This window comes from Diorhabda sublineata, chromosome 3 (assembly GCF_026230105.1).
Source record: "Diorhabda sublineata isolate icDioSubl1.1 chromosome 3, icDioSubl1.1, whole genome shotgun sequence".
Taxonomy (NCBI): domain Eukaryota; kingdom Metazoa; phylum Arthropoda; class Insecta; order Coleoptera; family Chrysomelidae; genus Diorhabda; species Diorhabda sublineata.
In genome coordinates, this window is record NC_079476.1 from 41,413,515 (window position 1) to 41,438,086 (window position 24,572).

The following is a 24,572-nucleotide window of genomic DNA, read 5'->3' on the forward strand; positions in this document are numbered from 1 at the left end:
AAACAAAATAAATAATGTATCAAATTACACTATCAATAGTGACTACAAATTCTAGTTGACAATGTCAAACTTTAATAAAAAGTAGAGTTTTTTGTTGTTTGGATTTTTTAAAAAGAATAAATAGCACAGTTAAAAAGATTAAAGAGTTTGAACTGTTGTACAACCCATTTTAGTACAGGCAAATAAGGTAAAAGTAAATAATAAGTAAAATTTGTGCTCTTAAAAGAAAAATTGTTTATCTCATAAACTAACCACTTTAACCTACAAGTATTATACATTTTTGAAATCAGCTCAAAGAGGAGTATCCAAATTTTACATAAAAAATATGACAAGTAATTTAAACAAATTAAGGGGATGCTGCTATTGGTGAGGGGGTGGCTTTTCCAGTAACTTTAAATAAGCCAAAATGCTTGCCCCTTCCAACATAAATTGGCGTGTTTTTGGATTTTTTCTAAATACCAGTATTACAAAAGTTATTAAAGGTGGATACTTTTATCTGAAAAGCACTGTATATTGCATAAATACAAACCTGCAATCATCTATAGACGTAATATAAAATCCCATCTGCGTCGTAAGAAACTGGATTTATTCGAAGGGAATTCCCAATATAATGAAAGTCAACCAAAACTTGTTTATAAATACCGCGACATGATTCATGCAATAAATACAGAGCTATAACAAAACAGTTAAAAAAATCAGACCGAAAATTCATATTAACTACAGGAGATAACCAAAAAGATTGAATCATATATTTTGGATTTTAACTTAATCTTCTTTTTCTTCAAGTGTCTCATAAGATCGCCCTATACTTGCATCTCATTTATCGCCAGATATTCTTCAACCAAAAAGCTGTGCTTCATCCCAACTTCGATTTCATCAATCAGAATGAATTGTGGAATTTTCTATAATTCTCAGATATTACTTCCCGTCGTTTACTATGGTCAATACAAAACAGCATTAATAATAAAAGAAACGGTAGTTCATTTATGGCAGCCCTAACCTCTAAAACGGACGTTGTATCGTATATGATCCCAACATTTGGATATTGGTTCTTTTTTTCAGGACAACGAACTTTTATTGTGAATATGGTGGGTCACACTGTGAAATTATAACAAAATTTATCAACAAAAACTTTCAATGGTTTACATTTCGTCAATAAAATGGCGTTTTCTGGAAAGGTAATTTGTTTTTTTTTGTTATAGTGTTTTTTTTAATACGATAAATTATCAGATCTTCATAATATTATGCAATTATGGTAAGAAAAAATCGTGATAACTGATTTTCTGTTTTATTGTGAAAAAAATTGTTTCTTTGATGCCCATTCCTAATATTATTTAGTATTGTGAATCTTCAGTAAAATTATTTAAATTTAAACAAACAATTCCGTAGATATTTCTGAATTTAGCCTCCATCAAGGAGCATTCGGCATCTTTGTAGGGTAATTTGAAAAAAAAACTAAATAACTATAAATTTCAGTACCCCCTAAACCGGGAATTTACGATTTATTTTTACGATTTACGATACCTCATTGAAACTTATTATTAAAAAAAGTGCATTGGTTAATATCATGCCAGTTTAAGGGGGAATTCCTGGATCCTTTAGTGATATTTATACTGAAATTTATCTAACGTGCGTAGTTAAACAGATTTGTAGAGCAAACAGTTTAGCAGCCTTGATCAATATGGACTCTATTCCGTAAAATAATAATGACCAGAAATGAGATATTTTTTATTGTAGAGTCTACTAAACTAGTTCACCATACAAAGGCTGCAGCAGTTGCTGTATTCATAACTAAATCTACTCGGTTAAAATTGTTTGTTTCAACTAGATATTTTCACACCAAAACAACCAATTTCTGTTATATTTCACGCGAAACAACCTTATTCAGAAGACATCCCAACACTAGCCTTTCAAAGAAAAAGAATGCCGTATCAGGGCCATCCAAAACTCATTTTTTTTTGTAGTCTTTCAGATTTTAGAATATTGTACAATCACACTTCGTAATTTAAGTATGAAGAGAAGAAATCTTGCTCACTAAGATCCATACTGGGACTTCCTTTTAGAAATTGAGTTTCGAATAACCAACTGTGATAAATGTCATTTACATATATTACAATGAAACCGGATGAAAACCGCACAGAATCGATACAAATTGATTTAAATGCAGGAGGCTTATATCGAACAATCGACTCAGATGAGTTGAATGATGATTTTGATGACCATTCCAGATATTTATATTTGTGGATAATGAATAACGAGCCCACCAAAGTTAACACCGACAAATAATTTTTGTCAAATACCTTGTAGAACTTATTTTTTATGAAATTTCGAACTATAGCTTTCTATTGCCTGTTTTTGATTAATTCGATCCTCTTTTTAGTCTTGTTTACTATGTTGTATGCCTTTTTAGAATCGACAAAAAGCACCAAAAACCCTAACGTCAATCTCGTCATATTTGTAAACCTTAATTGCTTTTACGATGTGTTTATGTATAGTTCGCATGTTAAATCGATTAAATTACTAAAATTACTCATGTCACGTCGTATTTTTAGGATTTTTATGAAATATATTAATAAAAATATAGCATATACCTGACGAATATATAGAAATTTTAAAAAAGCAATTAACAACGTTAACGATATAGATAAAATTTATTGTAAAATTGTTGGAATGTTGAGTAATAACAATTTAGTAGTGAATATTATTTGAATTGGTAAAATATGTACATTTAAACGCTTATTACCCTTGAATAAAAACAGTAGAAAGCATCGAAACTAGGTCATTATTATTTTAAAATTTTATCAAGATCAATTAGAATCGACACAAACTCTAATTTAAAGTTTGACCTTAGTAAAATCACATTTAAGAATAATTACAACATATATATATATATATATATATTCACATCAAAATGTGATTTTTAACTAATTTCTCTATTCACAGATTACGAGTTTTTTTTTAATGAAACTGGTACTACAAGGGATATAAGAGAAATAATGAAGTACGAAGAAGTATTAGAAAATCACTTGATTCCGCAGCTCAGAGAATGATTTCCAAATGGAAAACCATCCACTTTCGTGCAAGATGAAGCTCCCTGCCACATTGCTCGGTCTGTTAAAGCTGGCAGAAGAAAATAATATCCCTCTGTTGGATTGGCCGGGTAATAGTCCCGATATGAATCCGATTGAAAATGTGTGGGAGCTAATAAAAGGAGAAGTAACTAAGGATGTAATTACCAACAAAATCCAGCTTTTAGATAAGATTATTCATTTGTGGAATCATCATCCTCAAATACAGGATACAATACAGTCTTGCATTGAAAGCATGCCGCTCAGAAGTAAAGCTTTGATACCGGATGAAGATGACTCAAATAAATATTTGTTTTTCTAAATCATTGTCGTTTATTAGATAATATAAAAATAAAAAACAATGCAATTTAAAACAATAAAACGGTACAATATCACTCGGTAAGTAATATTTTACATGAAATTTTGCAATGCGTCTAATAATTTGACCAGTTACGGTATGTATAATTCTTTTTATACTATTAAACAGGCAAAGTATCGGGCAGTCAAATGGGGATGCAAAAGATAAGGAAAGATACTCGAAAGCAATTTCGTTAAATTGCGAGATAAAAGCTCAGACAGAAATAAGTCGAAAAGCAAAGTTTGATTTGGATTTGCATTATCAATCATCCTTTGAAAGGAGACATTGCATCATTTCAAACACCAGGCAATACCGCAAGCTTGTTATCAACATCAATAATGTTCGTACCAACATTAAAGTCACTCGTAGTTGTTCTATTTCAGCCAATCTTCATGCTATAATTTGATAATCAGCTCTGGGGTTGCCAAACATTCATACATAGCATGAAGGTTTAACAGGATGTTTCGCAATATGTTTTTTGGTGAGTTGTGGGCTCTCTGATACCATTGAACATAGATATCTGGTTCCATATTTCCAAGTACACCGAATTTTTAGAAACTTTTAAAAAGAATTCATGTTCGTATGGTACAAATTATTGACTTACAACTCGTCGTCAAGAGTAATAGAGTGAAAAAAAATATGTGTTCCACCATTAATATCAATCCTTGTATCCTTATACATTCATGATTCGAGTTAGTTCAGAGTATGTGTCCTAATCCAAATAGCAAACGAAAATTGATACCGAAAAAAAAAAAATGTAAATCAGAAAAGAATTTCTCGACTATTATTCTGGATGAAATTGTGTGCGAATCTCGAGAGAACACTTGATTTAATTCGCTTCTGAACTAGGTTACTTGTTGCTTCTGAAAAGCACTCTGTCGTCATGGAAACCGTCCTTTCGGCAGTAAATTGAAGTTGAAATACCGGGTGATAATAAGACAAATATATTTTCCGTAACATCCCGGTTTTTAAAACTAAATCTAATTTAAAATTTGCTATAACTCGAGGAATTTTCAAGTCAGCATTACTTCAGTCGGTTTTAGTTTATTTCATTAACTGTTTTATCAAACATCATCTCATCTTTCTATAGTTTCCACGATATTTGTTTCTTACTCTTATCACAAAATTATAAGTAATATATATTGACTTTCTTGAGTCGAATCTATCCAAACATCTACAGCTCTAACCTTCTAGAACAATCTGTACGAATGGGTTGTAGACAACTCTCTACTATTTAAATGAATCTTTGATCTGAGTCCTCTCATATTATTTGAGATATTGCAAGAACATTGGACTAGAATTGCTTCTTAGTTGGAAGCTTCTTGGAACTTAAATAAGGGAAGATAAAAACAAATTCCGGACTTGTCAACCAAGAACTGAGCTACGTCTAAGCTAAGCTAAGCAAATTCAACTAAACTAACAGGAGCTAAGCTAGAAGTAAGTTGTGTGTCCACCAGCTAATTATAATCAGTTGCTTCTTGTATGTGGAGTTCCAATTCAAATCATCTTTATCATTTTGTTTAACATAATTACAGTATTTTTAAAGTAAAATCACAAGAATTGAATGAATAAACTTGATTGAAGATTAGTAAAATTATGAATTTAGTACTGGATCATTGAATGGGAACCAACAACTTGGCTCAGTTATCATAAAGTGATAAATGATTTATTAGTGAACCAATCCAGCGATGTTTGATTTCGGCATTCGGCATCAATCACTCGCACTCCGAATGAACGAAAAATGAAACGTATTGACACGAAAAGAACGTTCACTCGAGTTTGTTTGACGATATATTCATTTTTTTATCATTTTGGGTGTATCTTGTGAGCGTGGAATGAAAAAAAAAGAGAACATTCACTTGAGTGTTCATTCATCCGAATGAACCGTCTGATATCACCTTTAGAAACGGAACTAACCCATCTTAACATAGTTCACTTAGGTTAGCACACAACTACACGCAGCTACGTAAGCTAAACTAACTTTAGCTCTTGATCGACAACGCTAAAAGTTTCAATTGCAATCTAATGTGGGTATTTCTTAAGTATTCAGTCTATAGTAGAAGTCTTGGTCTCGCAGAAGTTTGATGTTGCCAAATTTACAATCTATAAGGTATGAAGGGGAGACATTTGGTCGAAATAAGTTCAGTGAATTAATAAATTTATCAAAATAAGCTACAATTACGAGTAAATTGAAAAAAAAATAATATTACTACCATTACATATCAAGTTAGGAAAAGACGACAAGATGTCTACGATATTAACGTATATATAAAGTTGATTTTACGTCTCTTCTGCTTCAAAATTAGTTATTTTGATAATTTTTGAAAGATAGATTAAATTGACGTTTCGATTTTTCTCTAAGTCTTTATCAAAATATTGAATTTCAACTTAAAAGCTGAATTTTTTTTCATATATATAAGTTATAATTAAATAATTTCCATAGTTTCCATTCTCAACAAATGCTTGATAATTATAATAAATTAAAAATTGAGGGATCTAGTTTTATTCACCACCCGGTATAGTCAATACTTATATCGCTACCCTACGTCATCAACTACTGACATAAAATTAATTACCCTGTGCCCTTATGACACATTTCATTCACTCGAACTTTTTTCCATTATAAAGGAAGACAATATAATATTACGACCTAGTTATATTCACAATAATCTATATTAAGAATCATAATTAAAATAAAACTTTATAATTTTATTAAGCATTATAAATATTTACTATGAAAGATTGATGTTTATGAAAAATGTCTGTCGAAATATGTTAAACAAAGGTGGCGCCATATTAGCATCAGGGTGAATTCTTTGCATCAAAGATTTTATCAAATTGTCTACCCCCTTGTTTACATCAACGCCATTCTGGAAGTTTTTTGATTGATTATTTATCAGTATTATACATATGGATACCTTTTCCAATTTCTCTCTCTCCTCTCGATACGTATTATGTAATATGAGAACAGTTTTCTTTTTTATTTTCAACTAATGTTACGTCTAAAGTGTCACTTGTCATTAAGGTTGTCATATAATTGACAAGATGTCATCTCAACGATTTATTCCATAAAAATTAATATCTCTGTGATATTTCAAATGTTTCCAAAATGGTAGCTTTAACAGGCGTGGTGATAGGATTTATGCTGATAATATTTAATGATGAAATATTCCAATACTCCCCACCGCCCCCCGGTCCCTTAGTTTCGTCGTATTTATTTCTTTTGGCTTTATTTTTACTTCTCTGTGAACTTGAAGTTTATCCAGCGTCGTTGAGAAAGTTGGGTACGATATTTCAAAATATTATTGAGGTAAGAAATATTCATGTTTGCCTTCTTCAATATTAAGTATCGATTTAAAAAATAAAACGTACACTGAAAAGAATGGTTCGTTAGAAAAAGTAAAAAGAAAATATTTTGATTATTTTTAAACTATCTTACAGATGTTTATAGCTGCTTTTATAGCTGAAATTATTATAGTTGGTTTTTGGTTTCCCTTAGAAGCGAATGTGATGCGCGCTTTGGAAAAATCGGCTGATGTTATCGAAGAATTAGTTTGGAGCGATAATTATTGGAATTGTGATACTCTATGCAATATATTAAGAAGCAGAATCGCAAGATATGTTGTTAGTTATATGCTTAGTGCTTTCTTCCTCATTATTGTACTCCACGCGTCAAGAGCCATTGATTTGAGAGCTTTAGAGTAAGTGCACTGAAATTTTTACTTCAGTAGCAGTTTAAATAATGACAAAAATTCAATGAGACATCTGAACAAACGATTTATAATAGCTAGAATCTAAGCAAAAACATATACAAAACTTCCAAAAAGCATTCCATGAATTTTCTTTGAATTATACACATCATTCGACGTAGAGTACAGTGAAATACATTCAGAAAACTAGTTGATATTCGAGATCCCGAAAGTTTCAAGCGATGTTCAATAAGTTCGATACTCTTTTTATAATAAGTTTCTCAAAATAGTCATAAACTGCCGATATCAACTCTTAATTGTTGAGAAACCTTTCACCTACCAGTCTGGAAAGAGAAAATCATCCGATGTGGTTAAATTGACCAATAGCTGTGTGAGCCGGAGCATTGATGAAACAACACTTTCCAAATGGAGCTGTTTTTACTTGAATTTTTCACTCGAACGTTGCAATAAGTTCGCATAACATTCGCCGTTGATAGTTTTACCATTTTCAAGATAGTAAATATAAATTATCCCACGCGCATCCCAAAAAAACTGACGCAATGACCTTGCTTGCATATGGAACAGTCTTCGCTTTCTTTGGAACGGTTTCTCCCTTTTTAATCCACTGTTTTTATTGTTTTTTTGTGTGTGTGTATGTGAAGTGGACCCACGTTTCATCCATGCTTATGAAACGGCGCGAAAATTTGAATTTATTTCTGTGAAACGTTGCCAAACACTCGCCGGAAACATCTTCATGATTAGAAGGTCAAAATTAATATCTCGCGACAGTAAATCAATACATTTTATTTTTCAGCGAAGGTATAGATTGTTTTATAAACGACATCGTCTTCAGAGTTAAGCGTAATATCAAAAGACAAATAAAAAAATTGACAAATCCAAAATATACCGAAGACATATCTGATAGAGTAGAAGATCATCTTATCAGGCAATTGGTAAATGGTACATGTTCCGATGATTTAACATCTCTAAACGGAACTAAGTTACAAACGACACAAAACAAAAAACGAAGAAGATCTAGTAGAATAAAAAGAACTAAAATGAACGGCGGTAATGGTGAGGGAGATGATTATAGTAATTGCATATATGACTAACGGTACTATACTTCGGATTTTTTGAAATAAAATATTATGTGAGAAAAATTTATTAAAACACTCGAACAGTATCAAATTATTTGTTGCTTCTTCTTCCTAGAATTAGTTATTTGATTTGGGTTATTGTCAGATGGATCATCTTCACTATCATCTAAATAAGATTCATTTAACAAAAACGAATATTTTTATCAATTAATTCATTTATTATTATTGTTTATACTGCGAAGCCGTGGAAGATACGCCGACCTCTACCAGCTATGTTTAAGCAAAGAAATCGGCGATCTCAAAAAGTGATACCTGGACACTTAGACACTTATTTTCCAGGCTTACCATCCTACCAGACCCTGTAGAAGATTGAAAACCCAAAGCGGTGATCTCATTAGATCGCTTACCAAACTTTCACTGCACTAAATATCACATAAACTGTAAAATTCTTTAAGCCATCAATCCATCAATCTACCCGATTCTACTCGAAAAAATGAACTAATGAAAAAGCTTCGTGCTGGCTCCACATGGAAGTACATCCCTCGAATGCCGTTAGATTCAACTTCATCGCCAAACTTGTTAGAGATCCAGCTCAAAAATTAAATTCTTTATTTTGGAAACGATGAAAGAAATGATTCGAGGAGTCGGAAGAAGCATGATGGTTACCGCCACTACCTTGAAAGTCGATGAACTGGAGTATTTGAAGTCTGCGGATACACCGATGAGCAACATAAATCCTTCAAAGACTACCCTAGTACCATTTATTAAAAGAAGCAAAATCACTCGGAAGAAACGGACTCAAACTAGCTTTTGATACAAATATTAAGTATCTCGAGATGAGCTTCGATTAAAAACTGACAGAAACAACACCTGCAAGCAGTAGATCACAAGACATTGTACAACTTCTTTGGATAGCGATTATTCATCCTAATTGTATTTGATGTTTTCTAAAAATTAGTTATTTATCTAACAAGTAGCTTTTTTCGACGAATTTGGGCTAAAAACCGACAAAACGTGGTGATAAAACGGTTCCAAATTCACGCGCATGTAAGCCTTATACTACTTATCTCACTAAGGGTTAACAGCCCTAACACAAATTCCATAAGTACCTAACTTAACCTAACCATAATTTTGTAGGTTATAATCTGTAAAATCAACTGTTTGTCTTAAGGTGTAATATCATGTTGACGTTCGACGTCAAATTAGATCACGTGATAAAATTTTGACTTGAACGTCATTTTAAATACAGCGTCGAAACTAAACGTTGTTTAGTTTTTCAAATCGGGTATTTAACAATATGTGATACGTTCGTTAATATTTAATGAGGGATAATTTATATTTATATACACTTTATGTTTATAGATTAAGAAACTATTAACCGATGTAGAATTTTTTCTATTGTTTTAAAGCTAGATGGCGATCCAGTCGGAATTAAGCCACGTCATTTGACACTCTAAGCCAGCGTTGATTCTGCAACATCCTATTTGCTCTAATACAACACTGGTCTCTCTCACTCGTATATATCTATGGTTTATATTTTGATGTTATAGTGACGTTGATACGTTAATTGAATTTCATGTGAATCTTCGATTATGATAAATCGAAAATTTTTTTGTAATGTCAAAATCATCGCGACAAAAACCGAAATTATTTTGAAGTTATAGAAAAATTATGGGAAAATTTCTCTCAGTGATAACATGTTATCTATTAATTTGCAGCGGATATCAATTTTTCAGAGAATATACACGCGTTAGCGACGAATCTATGTGGCCTTCATATATTTTTTTGACTTCTGTACTTTTGCTGCTATACGATTTGAGGTTATACCCGAAAACTTTGAGGAAACTTGATAAATACAGTCAGATCACGATTGAGGTATATTCTACAATTCTACAATCTTTTTTACCAATAAAAAACTTTTTGGAATTTTTTTGTTTAGTTTTTAGTAGCACTATTTTTGATGGAGCATATTTTATATGATTTTTGGTTTCCATTGGAAACTGGTACTGAAATGGCACTGATAAAACTGGCAGATAAAATTGATGAATCTAAAATTGAAAACGTACAACAATTCGAAACTGTTTCCGAATCGATAAAAAGTTCGACGTGTAAAATTATAGCTATTTATATTCTCAGTATATTTTTCCTATTGTCTGTTCTACATGCCATCAGAGCCGTGGATTTCAGAGCACTTCAGTAAGTTTATTTACAATAATCAAATTTTAATACTTACCTAATGGCACGCAACTCATCTAACAACATCTTGTAAATGGTGTTGCCTATACGTAACATATACACAGATGACACAAATCAATTTCAAAATACAATTATTTTGGTTTTATACAGTTTTATAACATACTTCTACTAATCTATGTTAACTGGGTTGACAATTTTGTTATATTTTTTGTATCTAAATTATCATCAACTCTCCAAAAAAACGCTATTTTGAAATAAAAATCAACCAAAAAATTATAATCGGCTTACAAACGTAAATACGGAACCCATCATTGAGAATTGTACAGAGTTGTACTCAATAAAACAAGCCAAGATAATTTCAGTAAAATTAAATACAAATTTGTTTTATTAGTAACTTAAAAATTAGACTAAAAATTAGATGACACTTTTTGACGAAATTTACTCATAAAGCTATAAAAATATGGTCCAAGAGCTAATTTGAGTTTTATTAATTTTGATTTGATAAGTAATTTACGTGAACCGACTATGAACTAAGGGGTAGATACGTTTAACTGTTTCAATTTTAGGGACGGCCCTTCTTGTTTTTTCGGCGACATTTCGTATAGATTAAAACGTTTCCTAAGGAAAAAATTGAAAATTTTGGGTATTAAGAAACAACGAAAGGTGAAAATTCAAGAATCGAAGGAAATCTACAAAAGCGACTGTAATGGAAAACGTAAAGTCGCCGAAAACACCTCATTGGATAATTTTGTAATTGAAGATTATGATGGAGCAGATAATATAGATGACGCATCTCTTCAGTTCAATGATTTCGATATTCCAAACGATAATGATTTGTTATGTGATTGATATAAATTTCTCGGACAATTAAAAATGTAATTTAAATCATTCCAATTAAATTATGGAAAAACTTACATTACATGGATAATATAATTTGGATATTGAATAGTCAAAAATTTTGTTTTGAACTTCAATTTAATCATAATAAATATAAAAAACACGAAATAATTTAATTGGATCACAGGTAACCCTAGCCGATTCTAAATCGAATGTTTCATATCAAAACTTCCATCCCTACTCTACCCACGTTCACATTTACATAGCAGCGCTGCGTCATGGCTACTTCAAACAATCAAAACTTCGACAACATAGGAACCACTTCTCTCTTTACACTCTGTCGGAAACTGACCGATCGCATGCGCATTTTTAAAATTGCCGTTCGATAAGTGTGAAAGTGCGCATTCGATTGCTCCCAAAACTCTTTCAGAATTAGCTCCTCGAACGAAGCTATACCAGAGCATACAATTATGGTATTTGTCAAGCACAGAACATACCCTTAGGATATGTTCTGTGCTTGACAGTTCGTTTCTTAATGTCATTGACAAAAAATGTATCAAATCTATTTATTGAGAAATGTATCATTTTTTGCTGCAAAGTGTAAACAGAAATACTATCTGCTAATAGATACATTTGAATATACAGATATCCAAAAAAATTATACTTTGAAAGTCATTTGATTGAATCAAATAAAAATGTCCATGTTAACTTTAAATTCTTGTGGTGAAATACCATATAATAACACAATGTTCAATTTTTATATGGATCAAGAATTGGTTGATACCGAACTAATATTAGCTAATGGAAAAATAAAAACCCATTCCCTAATATTAGCTACCCAAAGCAAGAGGTTGTACGACATGTTGATATCACAAAATGGAGAAAAGGTAAAACTTTTATGATTACATTAAATAAAAACGTTACAAATTATTCAATTCCTAGAAAACAGTTATGTTAACACAATATTCCAAGGAAACAATGCGAATTATTTTAGAGTATATGTATAGGGGCATAGTAACATATCCTACACAAAACGATGAAGATGTTAAGGAAGTAATAGATTTTCTAGGGGTTAGTTTTAAGACTGATTCCAAAGATAAATGTAAAGTTGAAAAAACTGAAGAGACAGATGATTCTATTATAGAAGTAAGTAAGAGTATCAAATTTTAATGTACGTACATAGTTTTATATTAATTCATTGTGATATAACTCACTCAGGAGTTTTTAAGGGAAAGTTGCAATTCAAGTTTTTTTTGATATCACTGTATCTTCTAATTGTTTTTCACATGTTTTATTTGTTTTTTTGATATTTATTTCTGTCGTTTGAATGAGTTTCTTTTAAAATATTTTAATTATTGATTATGAGTATATAAAATGATGATAAATATTAAGAAATACCAAGAAAAAATTGAAAAATAAGTGAAAACAGTAAGAAAAATCAAAACTTATTCATATCATTATATGTTACTATGCAGATTTATAAAAAAAAATGATATAGAAGAACCCAATTTCATATTTTTCTTTTGGAAGTTATTCAAAAACATTTCAATTTCAATAAAACATTTTGTTTTGAAATATAGCTGTTGTTAAGTGCCTTTTTTCTACCTATTAGCAATCAGCACACAGTTCTTTAAGCTAATGAGGTGGTTTTAAAGTATATAAGCTACTAAGGTGTGATGAGGTCTTCTCCAGTTCCAAGTCCTCTTTACATGTTTGTAGGTCTTCTCACCAATTTCTTTGTGGTCTTTTGCCATCTTATGGTTCTATAAGTACATTAAGTACCATGTTTTCATGGTTAGCAAATATTTCATGATGATGACTTTATGTAGGGTTAGGTTTGACAGTTACCATGGTGCATCAGCTTTTATAGAGTAGGAGTTTGTTTTTGAGTGTTAAATTGAATTTTTTACCAATTAAGGTCGATTTGTTAGCGTTTTATAATGTTATGGTTTTTTCATCTGAGCTTTATGTCTAGGTGAATGTATTTTGTGTTAGTATCTTGTGGTATAATTCTTGTACAATTAGATACACAGGTAGAGGTCATTCTGTATATAAAATGAAAATAATCATCATCTTGAGATAATTCCTTCCATCATTATAACTTCATCTTCGCTGCTGAAGTAGATATTGCTCTCAAGTTCAAAGCAAAACCAAACATTTTATTTAAATTTATACAGATAGATCAGGGAGCAGTTTTCGAGATATCATGAACATGATTTGAAAATTTGAAATCTTGAACATTGACACAGTTCACTTTATATTAGTTTTGGTGAAAATGTTTTATAGGTAAAAAAACAAGAAACTTTGATAGAAATTTCTGATAATGAAACTGAAACGAACGATAACACAATTAAAAATATATCGAAATCACAAAACGTTAGTATTAACCAAGAGAAAAAAAATGAGGTTAGTATTATAATTTTATAAATAATTGAATTACTGTGAGGTATTATATCTTCTAGAACACGAGTTTGGGGCCATTAGATGAGTCTTATGATTTTTTAACTAACAGTAGTGGTACAAAAATTGAAGGTACACAAAAATCAAATGAATCTGTAAGTAAATCATTGATTTGACATGTGGGCTTGAAATTGTCTAGTTTATTTTATCTTTTATTGTTTTTCAATATCATATTTCTTCTTCTTTCATGCTTCTTGTCCCAACGTTGACGATCACCATGGTCCTCTGCTAAGGAAAAAGTTTACCAGCCCTTCTTAAGTCGGTCCAGTCTCGAATATTTGTGATGTTTTCTTCAAATTATACCGTGCTCCTCAATCTTGCTCTTGAGTATGAGCTAAAATAGACGTATTTATAGTACTGTATATCTTTAGCCTCAAAATAGTTTTCAATCTCCGTCCTCTTAGGGTTTGAGAACAGGACAAAGTCGCCGGGAGCCAGATTTGGAGAATATGCTGGATGGAAGGAATTTGAATTGTATATAGCCTCAAAATTAGTTTCAATTTCTATTCAGCGAGCATCCTCTTGAAGTATTAGAACAGAAAAAAGTCGCTGGAGAAACAGATTTGTCGAAGTTGAATTTTTTTTAAATATTCGTTTTTTTTCATGTTTCTGAATTTTCGAAAGTGTAAATTCGATTTTACGATTAAAACTGTGATATTTGAATTAGTACAGATAGAAACCAGTTAAAAAGTAGTGTTCATTTGTAACGTTTTTTAGGAAAAAAGTCCAGTTTTTAAGAACACAAAAGAAAGAAGTAAGTAAAAATTTTTCGTTTATTTCCAATCCTCTTTGTCTTGCTTTTCTTATTATCCCGTGAAGCTTCTTCTGGGACTTCTCTTAAATACAAAGAACTTTTGTAATTAACATTTTTTTGATAACTCTTACAGATTTTGAGAAAAGTATATGTTTGTCATCCTGTACATGTTGAATCATTGAATCGCGTGGTTTATAAAGCCCTATGTTAGCACTTTTAGGTTATTTTATTTTTTTTTTTCGTTTTAGAGAGGAAAAATGTTGTTAAAAACCCGTTTTCCGATTATGTAACTGTAAAGAAATCCGAGGAATCTGTAAATAATTCACAAAGCCAATTATCAAACCACCATAACGATCAAATTACATCAAAATCTCAGTCTGAAACCGAAGTTTCTAACAACAAAAGACATAAATGCGAAAAAGAACGGTTGAACGGACAATCTGTATCGGCAAATCGTGAAAATAAGGATAAATCGGCGGAAAAACCGACGAGTACCGTACCAAATAAACAAGGGAAAGTCAAGTCTGATACTAATATATGGATTAACAAGAAAAAAAATCCAAATAATATTTCGAAAAAGTATTGCCTGATGTGCCAGAAGAATAAAATTAACATAAAATGTCACATAAGGATTTTCCATAAGAAATTGACGAGGCTTCCGAATCATATTTGCGATAAGTGTTCCAAAAGTTTCTTTTTCGAGGAATTTTTGAATTGTCACAAAGAAATTTGTAAATAACGTATTTTTTATATGTATATAGATACCTAATTATTATATTGAATGATTTATCGTTTTTATTTGGAAAACATACTATATATTTATAGAGGGTGTGACCGGATAGTAATGTGTCAAGTCCTAGTTTCAAAAATTTATTCACCCAAATGTTACAATTTCTTTTTATTCTTTCCTGGAAGGATTCAACGACGATGTCCTTCAGCGACTTTTTCTTAACAGTTTAAGGTTATCTACGGTATCCAAATGTCCTCCAGGTTATCAGATTGTTGTCAACGATATACAAATGTTGACCACGGTATCGAAATATTGTCCAGGGTATCCAAAAATTATTCTATCAATTTCTCGAGCCTATAGAACAAGAAAAAATTGGGTGCCGTTGCTATGAGGCGGCCAATTAGTCGTTGGTAAGTAAAAGTAAAACAACAAGCACATGGTCGAGGTGGATCTTCCAAATAATCCTCGATCTCTAACGTGACGCGGTTGTCCCTTCGACGTAGAATTTAGGTTTTCCTCCAGGTGGTAGAAAGCATCTTGTGCCGGCGTTTTCTTGATTGTAATCAACGGAAATTTCTATTTAGCCTTTTAATGTACAGTCGCTTCGGAAAAAATGTGACACATTATTTTCCCTGCATGTTTCATAATTTAATTTTTTTGGAAAAAAATCTACACTCAATTGTGAACTTTATATTTTTAGTCTTTTTTTTCTTCATAATATACAAATTTTATTTTATAGCTACATATTTGAAGAACGTTTTTATTTATTTTTAATAAACTTTTTCATACATCAGAAAAATGTTATTTTTATTTACCTTTTTTTCCTTTGTATATCTACAAATTATAGGAAAGTCTGGTTCTATATTTTCAATTTTTATATAGTAAAAAAAATATTCATGCGAGATATCGAAGAAGAGTCAGGATTTTTCAAAGTTTCCTTGATAATTTGAATTACCATGTAAATAATAGTTTGAAAACTTCAAATTAACAACAAACATATTTATTTAATTGTATATTTCCATGTTATTTTCAAACTATTAAAAATTCTTGTATCAAAAATCAAAATTTAGATTTGGCAACTTTGCTTATTTATACCGCATAAAAACCTACACAAAGTACAGATGAATAGAATAGACTACAGGAGTCTTGATATCACACAATAAGTGTTGGCGCTGATCAGGGATCACTTTCCGAACAAAGTTTCAACACACTACCTCCCGAACGCTCCGCTGTCAATTTACCTCTACACCAAGTTGCATCCCTGAGGAGTTATAAGACTTCAAGGATGAGCAAAAAATTAATTTCTTTGCTTCAACTCAAAAATACAATATTCCTCTTGGAATCCTATCATTGATTGGTTAATGACGTTTGCCGTTTTTATAGTTTTCGTTATTTTGACATACAAATATCTTATTGGTAATAAACTTTAGTGCAAAATTCGTATGTTAACTGTTCTAGGATCTATTATACAACTAAATAAATAATCATGGAAGATTTAACTCTTAATAAAAATCAAAAGTTCTTGTAGATCATGTTCTAAGTTTAAATTTTTCGGAAATGGATATCAGCGGATTTTGACAATTAACTGTCATTGCACTAGGTTCGCGTTCGGTTATATAAATTTTTGAGCACTTTCTCGGAAAAGAGTTTCTATATTTGTTTTGATGTTTCAATGTTTATCTTTACTTATATGTGTTGTTTTTGTATATATAAAATAAACAGTCTTATTAGTAATGCATAACAAACTGACTAAGTATAATACCACATCAGGAATTGATATCTAATTTTGTTACATTCTCCGTTGCTATACAGCAAACAAGTAGTTACAAAGTAAATTTGTATACTTTCATAGTTACTGTTCTGACCTTGACTTCAATTATTTAAGGTAAATTATTTTTCGTTTCGCGTTTACTGTTTGGCAACTACCACAATCAATCTGTAGAAACTATGATCACGTGATACAAATCGCTCTCTGCTCTGTTTGTTTCGCGAACAACTTTTGCGGAACAATCTTTGATTATTACCTACATAATCCTTAAAGTCGAGACCTTCCTAATGTTGAAGAACGAATTTTATATTTTTATAATACGTATATTTTACAAAGAAATTGAAAATAAAAAGATAATTACCAAAACAATTTTTATAAAATCTCAACGTTTTCTACCATATTTACATCTTGACAATTCCGACAAATTGACAGATGTTTATATTTTTTTTTGAAGTTGACTAAAATTAAAGTTCAACTATGAATAGACTGTCGAGACTTTTCAGTTTAAAAAACTTTATTAAATTGAATAAATTCAGAACAAGCACAGTTAATAATTCAAGTTTCAATGCGTGTCGAAAATTATATACAAATCCGCAGTACGTACATAACCTTAGAAATTCAAACTTCAATGGTAAAATTCTATTAGCGTTAAATATATTAACATGGTTGGGGTTTACCAAAGATGACGAAAATAAGGAATCAGAATTAATAATGACTTTAAAGAGAGCCGTGTTGTGTATGCAGAGAGAACAATATGAAAAAGCCGAACAGATGTTACATTTAGCTTTACGAATAGCTCAACAGCAGCAGAACCAACAAGGTGTAGTCTACTGCTACGATTTGATGGCGAATTTGGCATTTGATCAAAACGATTTAGTCAAAGCGAATAAATTATTCAAATCTGTCTTACAAATTCTACTCGCAAATGGAATGCCTGATGATGATATTAAAGTGATCCACATCAGTTTAAAACTAGCTAGGATTTGTCAATTAGCGGCCGAATTAAAAGAAGCTGAAATCGGTTATACATGGTGCTTACAACAAATTGATAAAAAAAGAAGTGATAATATCCATGCAAGTATTCTTTATGGTGTAATAAACGATTGGTATGCCCAATTTTTATTAGATAAAGGTGAAGTAAATAAAGCATTAGAACGATTACAGGAGGCTTATAGAATATGTAGCGAATTGATTGGGAAGAATACTCAACAGGCAGTATTATTATTGAATGATTTAGGGACGACAAGTTTTAGAGCTGAAGATATGGTAAACGCAGAAAAATATTTAAAAGAAGCCGTCAATATAGGGAGCACTCTAGATGATAAGTCACATTTAGGGGTTGTTCAGGCGAATTTAGGTTTGATTTTGTTGGAAAAGGGAGTCATAGATTTAGCTGAAAAGAATTGTAAGGAAGCATGGCACTTAGGTAAGTGTTATTACTAAAGGTAACACAAATAAAAGACAAAATTCTTTATTTTTTCGTGTGCTTAATTATTAAGCATATTAAAGATTTTTGATGATGTTATTTAACATTTTTGGGAAGATTTAAATAATGAAATTTCACACTATCTTCTCATAATTTGCAATTATGCAAACGTTTTTTTCCACACCCTATTCCCAAAAACGTAATTTTCAAGTATTGAAAAATGTTTTTGTTCAAGTATATTTAGACACAGTTTAGTGTGTGTGTTTTTTTTAATTTGGGTACATTAAAAATATCAAATACAGGGTAAATATTCACCCATAACATTATGCGGCTTGTCCTTCTTCGTAAAGCCGCCATTTTCTAAAAAAGCGAATTAAATTGTTGATGAAACCGCAAATAAATTGTGACATCTTGATAAATGGATTCTACTACTTCGAAAACGCTAAACTAATGTGTTTTTGTTGTGATTTCAAACCGGGCAGCATAGTTCGATTTTTTTTTAAATTATTAAATTTTTTTAGGAAGAAAACACGAAAACGAAGAATCTATACACCAAGCGAGTTATTGTTTAGATCAAATAAAAATGAATCTTGAAGAAAGACTAAAATCCAAATGATTTTTTTTAAACAATATTTTGCTAGTTACATGTGGATATTAATTTATTTTTTATAAAAATGGATAGAAAATTAAAAAAAATATATATAAGGGTAACTTTGGTTATTAATTCATACCTCACGTCCCCCCATCAAAAAAATACTACTTACCTTTCATAATTCGACATCTACGATGTAATTTCTGAAATACTTACAAAAACACTTTCTGGCCCTTAGTGTCTTTCAATATTTAAGTGGATCGTATCCGGCTCGAAGGACCAAAGTTGTGGTACTAAAAAGGGGACGTAATTCGGCGTTTTTCAACAAGAATTTTTAAAAATATTTATTAATATTTTTATAAAAAAATTAGGGAATTCATTCGAATTCAGCAATAATAACCATCATCCCTACTCCCAACAACATGGCAGCTACTTGGAGAAGTGTCTGAACAACGCTAGGTTTTTCTTCATCCAACAACTCTGGAATAACAGATACCAAAGCTATGTAAATGAACCCTCCAGCGGTAAAAGGTAATATCCATGAAGCTGCCATTGCACCAGAGCTGTTTTGAGCCAGAAGAGATAAAGCAGTACCTGAAAAATGGCAAAATAATAGTTTAATTGAAGAAAATTTAAAATCAAGGAGTATTCTGATAACTGTAACATATACACACAGAGAACAGTTTACTATAGTTCCGAATACACTGTTAGAACATTACCACGACATATTGAAAAGCATTAATTTTGTCTCGGTAGATTTTAAAATGAAATTATCAACATTTTTTTAATAAATAGTACCAAATATTTGGATGATCCGTATTCTGTGATCGAATTCACAAAATACTGAGAGACAATTACATTTTCAAATAAAAAAATAAATACCTGCAACAGCGCCAAGTGCTGTGGTTAGCTGTAACAACATGGCATTCTTCCTTGAAACTCCAGATTGAAGTAAAATAGCAAAATCTCCTATTTCATGTGGTACTTCATGTAATAAAATAGTTATGGTAGTTACAATACCTTAAATTTATTAAATATGATTTATAAGAATAGAAAAGGAATATTTAATAATTAATTACCGATGGTATTTCCAGCTAAATATGACGAACCGATAGCTAAGCCATCTGTAAAATTATGACTAAAATCTGCAGCTAAATTGAGATATCCTGCAACTTTAATTTCATTCTGAGGTGATTCTTTTGGTTTTTTGTTTTCCTTATTATTAGATTTCTTATCGCCATCTTTTTTATTTGTGATTTTTTCAGTAGTAGCTACTGGGGCGGTATGAGAATGTCCATGACCGGTACCTTTTAGGATTCTTACTGATTTTTCAACTACTAAAAACACCACTATACCAGCCAACACCCATAAACCTATAATTAAAATAATGATCGCTAAAACGTCGAAAAAGGGTCCAATTGGAGTTTATTTCAACTATCGAATGTTAAATAATAGTAGAAATTAAAGGTACTACGTTTCCCTTTTCAGAGAAAGCCCTTTTTACAAATTTTCAAAATGTTAACCTCACAGTTATTGAAGGTATATTTATATGCTAGTGATAGATATTTAATTTAGTAGTACTGACAATATCAGCTGATCAAACATACAGTCAATGTTAGAACAATGGCTGGAATGTTATGTTAATTGTAAATTCTTGAAAAAAAATTAAAAACGGGTATTATATAATGAAACTAAGACACACAACTAATTTCCAACTGAATATTCTTCACGAATGTACAATTAATTATTTAATTACGAGCGTTGCTACCTAAGTTTGGAGATATGGCAACACTGATGTGATTATGTCAAATCTGACATTGCCATCATACTGTTTGATATTTTCAATGGTGAACATATTCAGAACGTGTTGTAAAACTAGTGTTATTTGAGTTTATTATGAATATGAATTCAATCGTGGTCGCACTTCGCTATATTGTGAAGATCGTCCTAATTCGACATTATTTTCTTCATAACTCGCTTAGTTTTAATGCTAGGAACTTTTTAAAAAAATAAAAATACAGGTTTTTTGAAAGACATAAAGAAAGTTTCTATAAATTTTTTATGAAAAATGCATTGGTTTTCGGTTGTTGTACGTAGAAACTTTCCATTTTGGAGTTTGAAACTACCCATCAACTTTCAACAAGCAATCATTCCGTTTGTATTTGGTCTGCATAAATCGTAAATACACGATTTTTTTCGTTTTTGTATAAACTACAAGTTTTTCAGTTAATTGCATATTTTTCTACTTATTCGCGAATAACAATCTAAAAACGTGGTTTTTTGCTCATTAATCGACAATTTCACTTGCGAAAAGTCGAAAAGTATTGACTTTCAGAATAAAATTTATAGAACAAAAGTTGCTTAAATTTAGTCAATTTATCGATTTAGGTACTTATTTTCATCGATGAAAAATTATCGCCCCCGAGAAAGGGTAAGTAGAACCTAATTCCAAATTTTCATACAAATTAGTGCTGTATAGGATAAATACACAGTTCACACTGTTTTTACAGTCATTGATTGGACTACTAATGATTTTGGTTTTTGTTATGATATTAACATAGTACAAAATAGTGTTATTGCAAAATCTAAGGTAGTTACAACAAAATTCCCATGTTTTTAAAAAAATCCTAATAATTACTTAAACAAATATATGTAAATATTAGCATAAACTTCAAGTGCAATTAATTTTCAAAAAATATAATTTAATGCACATTAATCTCCTATTTATTATACAAATATGATAAAAAAAATGTCTATAAACACAAATACTAATGAATATGATAAGGTAAGTATATTTATCAAGAGTAGGTACATAAAAATAATGTACTCAATTTTTTTGAAAATGATTCTAAAAATTCATCGATAGAAACCCCATACATATGAAAAAATAAAGTTAAATATATTTGTCTTCATTAGAATGAAAATCTGGCATCAACTTCATATATTATAAAGGCAAAGAATAAACGATTAAATGTCATTATTTGGCTCACAAAACTTCAAGAATTTTAAATCAAAAATACATAGGTTCCTGATGTAAATAAAATTTGAAAAAAATATTGAATAATTCAAAGAACAAATTAGATCAACACTTACCTACAGACATATCATGAGAATGTTCATGTCCTGGTTCATGACTATGACTGTGGCTATGGGAATCTTCTTCAATTGCCATATTAGCATGAGGAATTAAATGGAGGAATGCATCTCCTAATAACCCCCCCGAGGCAAAAGCTAGTAAAATTTTAAGTAGAGGTTGGCTACTTTCTGTATTATCTAGAGGAACGAAAAATAGAATGAAAAATGGAGCTGCACTTATAAGTAAAGTAGATCCCATTGCGTAAAGCCAAAGATCTGGAGTACTAAGTTGGTTTTTAGATTTTGATGATTCTTGATGATGTGGTTCTTCATGATGATGAGTTTCTTGAAATTTTTCATTGGCAGCTTTGGAATACTTAAATGATGGGGGTTCGTCATGGGAATGTCCATGGTGATCTTCGTGAGAATGTATATGAGAAAAACATACATCTATACTCAATAAAATAATAACTAATGATATTTTACTTAGAAACATCGTTCCTATAAATTGATTAGTTAAACTTATATAGTTACAGATTTGTATGTTTATTATTGGATTGTGTGGGTTTTAATCAACACATTTTTCTTATTAGATTGGTAAAAAGATTAGGTTAATTTCACATTTACAGATGCACTTATCGAATCTTTTGATGACACTGTACTGTTTTCTAAAATTTCAAATTGACAGGTGACGTTCATCCAGTAAAACATAAAAAATAAAAATTCTCTATAAAATACTTAATATGTCCAGATTTAGCGGATTTCTTAAATGAGATAATTCTCATAGAAATTTCTCATATACTTGTGACAATTTTAGTGTATCCGAATTGATGTTTTCTGAGAGCTATTGGAATATAATATCATCATCACTGTTTAATTCTGATGTAATTACAATACGCTTGAAAAATAGAATCCTTATAGTATCATTTACTATCTCAAAGAGTACAAATGATCATAAATAGTTCACTAGCTCTTCTAGTAATAATAAAATTAAAGTTTGATCTACAATATTAAAAAAATATGAGGATATTAGCTATTATAACAATAATCGATGTCGTTTTTGAAACAGACCGATCATATGCGTTATGTAAGGGTCCTTCTTGATACTACATCATTTTTCCTGGTAAGGTATTAAAATAATGACGTCATTACTAGTGGCCAGAGTACTCATATATGTTCAAGAAAATGTGCTTTAGAATTATGAATGTCATTTTAGACATTGTCTATTGGTAGTCCTGATTGTTGATGATAAAGCGAAAATTTTAAGGTTGTGTATTTTGAATATCAGCTTTTCTAACATTTTCTATAAAAAATAAAGATATGTCTTCAAGATACGATAGAGCTATAACTGTATTTTCTCCAGACGGACATCTTCTACAAGTAGAGTATGCACAAGAAGCCGTACGGAAAGGATCAACCGCCGTAAGTTAAATCATAACCCCAAAATAAATTTTTCATTATCATCTCTCAAAACTTTAATAAATACTACTTTAGGTTGGAGTAAGAGGTGCTAACGCTGTTGTACTCGGAGTGGAGAAAAAATCAGTTGCAAAACTTCAAGAAGAACGTACGGTTAGGAAAATATGTCTTTTAGACGATCATGTTGTAATGGCCTTTGCTGGTTTAACTGCCGATGCTAGAATATTAATAAATCGTGCTCAAATTGAATGCCAGAGCCACAAATTAACCGTAGAAGATCCAGTTACATTAGAGTACATTACTAGATATATAGCTTCACTTAAACAAAAATACACTCAAAGTAATGGTAGAAGACCTTTTGGTATTTCTTGTTTAATTGGAGGATTTGATTATGATGGTAAACCCCATCTGTATCAAACAGAACCATCTGGTATATATTATGAGTGGAAAGCCAATGCTACAGGTAAGTTAGTTTTCTTAAAGTTACATAGTTTTTTGTTATTATAAATTTAAAGGACGATCTGCAAAGACTGTAAGGGAATTTCTCGAGAAATTTTATACACCTGAAGAGGTAGCTACAGAAAAGGGCACAGTTAAATTGGCGATTAGAGCATTATTAGAAGTTGTACAATCGGGACAGAAAAATCTTGAAATTGCAGTGATGCGGCACGGTGAACCCATAGTGATGTTAGATGGGGATACAATTGCAAAATACGTGACGGAAATCGAAAAAGAAAAAGAGGAAGAGGCCGAAAAGAAGAAAGCAAAGAAGTAAATTCACTTAATTTAAGGATAATTTTCAAATAAATTTTTTTAAAATAAGTTTGTAAGTTATAATTTTCATTATTATAATTTATGTTTGATATTTGAAGGTAAACTAAAGTAAAAAAAATCGAGCTTTGTTTAAATTTTCTTTTGAAACCCAATATTTAGATCAACTTATCAAAAAGTCAGCTACATCTATTATTATAGGAAATAACAAAAAAACAATAATGATAAATATGCAGTGTTTTCATAATAATTTTAAATCTCCTTACTTCCCTGTTCCTACATTGACATTAATGATACAGGGTAATTTAAAATGTTATAAACTGTTAACAATT

The 24,572-nt window shown here is 30.7% G+C and overlaps 5 protein-coding genes across 8 annotated transcripts in view; 4 read left to right on the forward strand and 1 right to left on the reverse strand.

Moving 5' to 3' along the window:
* The first annotated feature begins 8,834 nt into the window (after positions 1 to 8,834).
* Positions 8,835 to 11,257, forward strand: LOC130441789 (uncharacterized). Its single transcript, XM_056775577.1, has 4 exons — positions 8,835 to 8,908; positions 9,931 to 10,087; positions 10,152 to 10,408; positions 10,975 to 11,257. The coding sequence occupies exons 1-4, from the start codon at positions 8,835 to 8,837 to the stop codon at positions 11,255 to 11,257; spliced, it is 771 nt and encodes a 256-aa protein (XP_056631555.1).
* A 422-nt stretch (positions 11,258 to 11,679) lies between these two features.
* On the forward strand, positions 11,680 to 15,988 carry LOC130442096 (uncharacterized). Of its 3 annotated transcripts, XM_056776130.1 has the most exons (6): positions 11,680 to 12,132; positions 12,188 to 12,391; positions 13,532 to 13,651; positions 13,708 to 13,800; positions 14,423 to 14,459; positions 14,708 to 15,988. In XM_056776130.1, the coding sequence occupies exons 1-6, from the start codon at positions 11,941 to 11,943 to the stop codon at positions 15,196 to 15,198; spliced, it is 1,137 nt and encodes a 378-aa protein (XP_056632108.1). In that variant the 5' UTR covers positions 11,680 to 11,940; the 3' UTR covers positions 15,199 to 15,988. The 3 variants fall into 3 exon arrangements, with proteins under 3 accessions (XP_056632108.1, XP_056632109.1, XP_056632110.1); XM_056776131.1 differs by lacking the exon at positions 14,423 to 14,459 and having other exon boundaries at positions 11,765 to 12,132; positions 13,708 to 13,777; XM_056776132.1 differs by lacking the exons at positions 13,532 to 13,651; positions 13,708 to 13,800 and having other exon boundaries at positions 11,765 to 12,132.
* Positions 15,989 to 17,249: 1,261 nt separating this feature from the next.
* LOC130442100 (tetratricopeptide repeat protein 19 homolog, mitochondrial) overlaps positions 17,250 to 24,572 on the forward strand; it is a 110,447-nt gene continuing 103,124 nt past the window's right edge. Inside the window, exons 1-2 of one of the 2 annotated variants that reach the window (XM_056776137.1) lie at positions 17,250 to 18,383; positions 18,905 to 19,094. In XM_056776137.1, coding sequence (XP_056632115.1) covers positions 17,435 to 18,383; positions 18,905 to 18,999 — 1,044 coding nt within the window. In that variant the 5' untranslated portion in view covers positions 17,250 to 17,434 and the 3' untranslated portion in view covers positions 19,000 to 19,094. Of the gene's footprint in view, positions 18,384 to 18,904; positions 19,095 to 24,572 lie in introns of those variants that run through there. The other variant, XR_008909667.1, reaches the window with a different exon arrangement.
* On the reverse strand, positions 19,305 to 22,740 carry LOC130442099 (protein catecholamines up). The gene is made up of 4 exons (XM_056776136.1): positions 22,069 to 22,740; positions 20,055 to 20,348; positions 19,858 to 19,995; positions 19,305 to 19,569 (listed from the first exon to the last, which is right to left on the reverse strand). The coding sequence occupies exons 1-4, from the start codon at positions 22,544 to 22,546 to the stop codon at positions 19,352 to 19,354; spliced, it is 1,128 nt and encodes a 375-aa protein (XP_056632114.1). The 5' UTR covers positions 22,547 to 22,740; the 3' UTR covers positions 19,305 to 19,351.
* On the forward strand, positions 23,265 to 24,469 carry LOC130442102 (proteasome subunit alpha type-7-1). The gene is made up of 3 exons (XM_056776139.1): positions 23,265 to 23,472; positions 23,545 to 23,932; positions 23,985 to 24,469. Exons 1-3 carry the CDS (start codon positions 23,371 to 23,373, stop codon positions 24,242 to 24,244), a joined length of 750 nt encoding a protein of 249 aa, XP_056632117.1. The 5' UTR covers positions 23,265 to 23,370; the 3' UTR covers positions 24,245 to 24,469.

Bases quoted from the DNA above. Each gene is read 5' to 3' on its own strand.
- LOC130441789 (XM_056775577.1), top strand. From the start codon at position 8,835: ATGAAAGAAATGATTCGAGGAGTCGGAAGAAGCATGATGGTTACCGCC. The intron at 10,088-10,151 runs GTATATTCTACA...TTTTTTGTTTAG, and splicing joins ACAGTCAGATCACGATTGAG to TTTTTAGTAGCACTATTTTT. The intron at 10,409-10,974 runs GTAAGTTTATTT...TTTCAATTTTAG, and splicing joins GTGGATTTCAGAGCACTTCA to GGACGGCCCTTCTTGTTTTT.
- LOC130442096 (XM_056776130.1), top strand. From the start codon at position 11,941: ATGTCCATGTTAACTTTAAATTCTTGTGGTGAAATACCATATAATAAC. The intron at 12,133-12,187 runs GTAAAACTTTTA...TTCAATTCCTAG, and splicing joins TATCACAAAATGGAGAAAAG to AAAACAGTTATGTTAACACA. The intron at 13,801-14,422 runs GTAAGTAAATCA...AACGTTTTTTAG, and splicing joins CACAAAAATCAAATGAATCT to GAAAAAAGTCCAGTTTTTAA.
- LOC130442099 (XM_056776136.1), bottom strand. From the start codon at position 22,546: ATGTTTCTAAGTAAAATATCATTAGTTATTATTTTATTGAGTATAGAT. The intron at 19,996-20,054 runs GTAATTAATTAT...AATAAATTTAAG, and splicing joins TTTAGCTGGAAATACCATCG to GTATTGTAACTACCATAACT. The intron at 19,570-19,857 runs GTATTTATTTTT...GCCATTTTTCAG, and splicing joins AGCACTTGGCGCTGTTGCAG to GTACTGCTTTATCTCTTCTG.
- LOC130442102 (XM_056776139.1), top strand. From the start codon at position 23,371: ATGTCTTCAAGATACGATAGAGCTATAACTGTATTTTCTCCAGACGGA. The intron at 23,473-23,544 runs GTAAGTTAAATC...ATACTACTTTAG, and splicing joins TACGGAAAGGATCAACCGCC to GTTGGAGTAAGAGGTGCTAA. The intron at 23,933-23,984 runs GTAAGTTAGTTT...ATAAATTTAAAG, and splicing joins GTGGAAAGCCAATGCTACAG to GACGATCTGCAAAGACTGTA.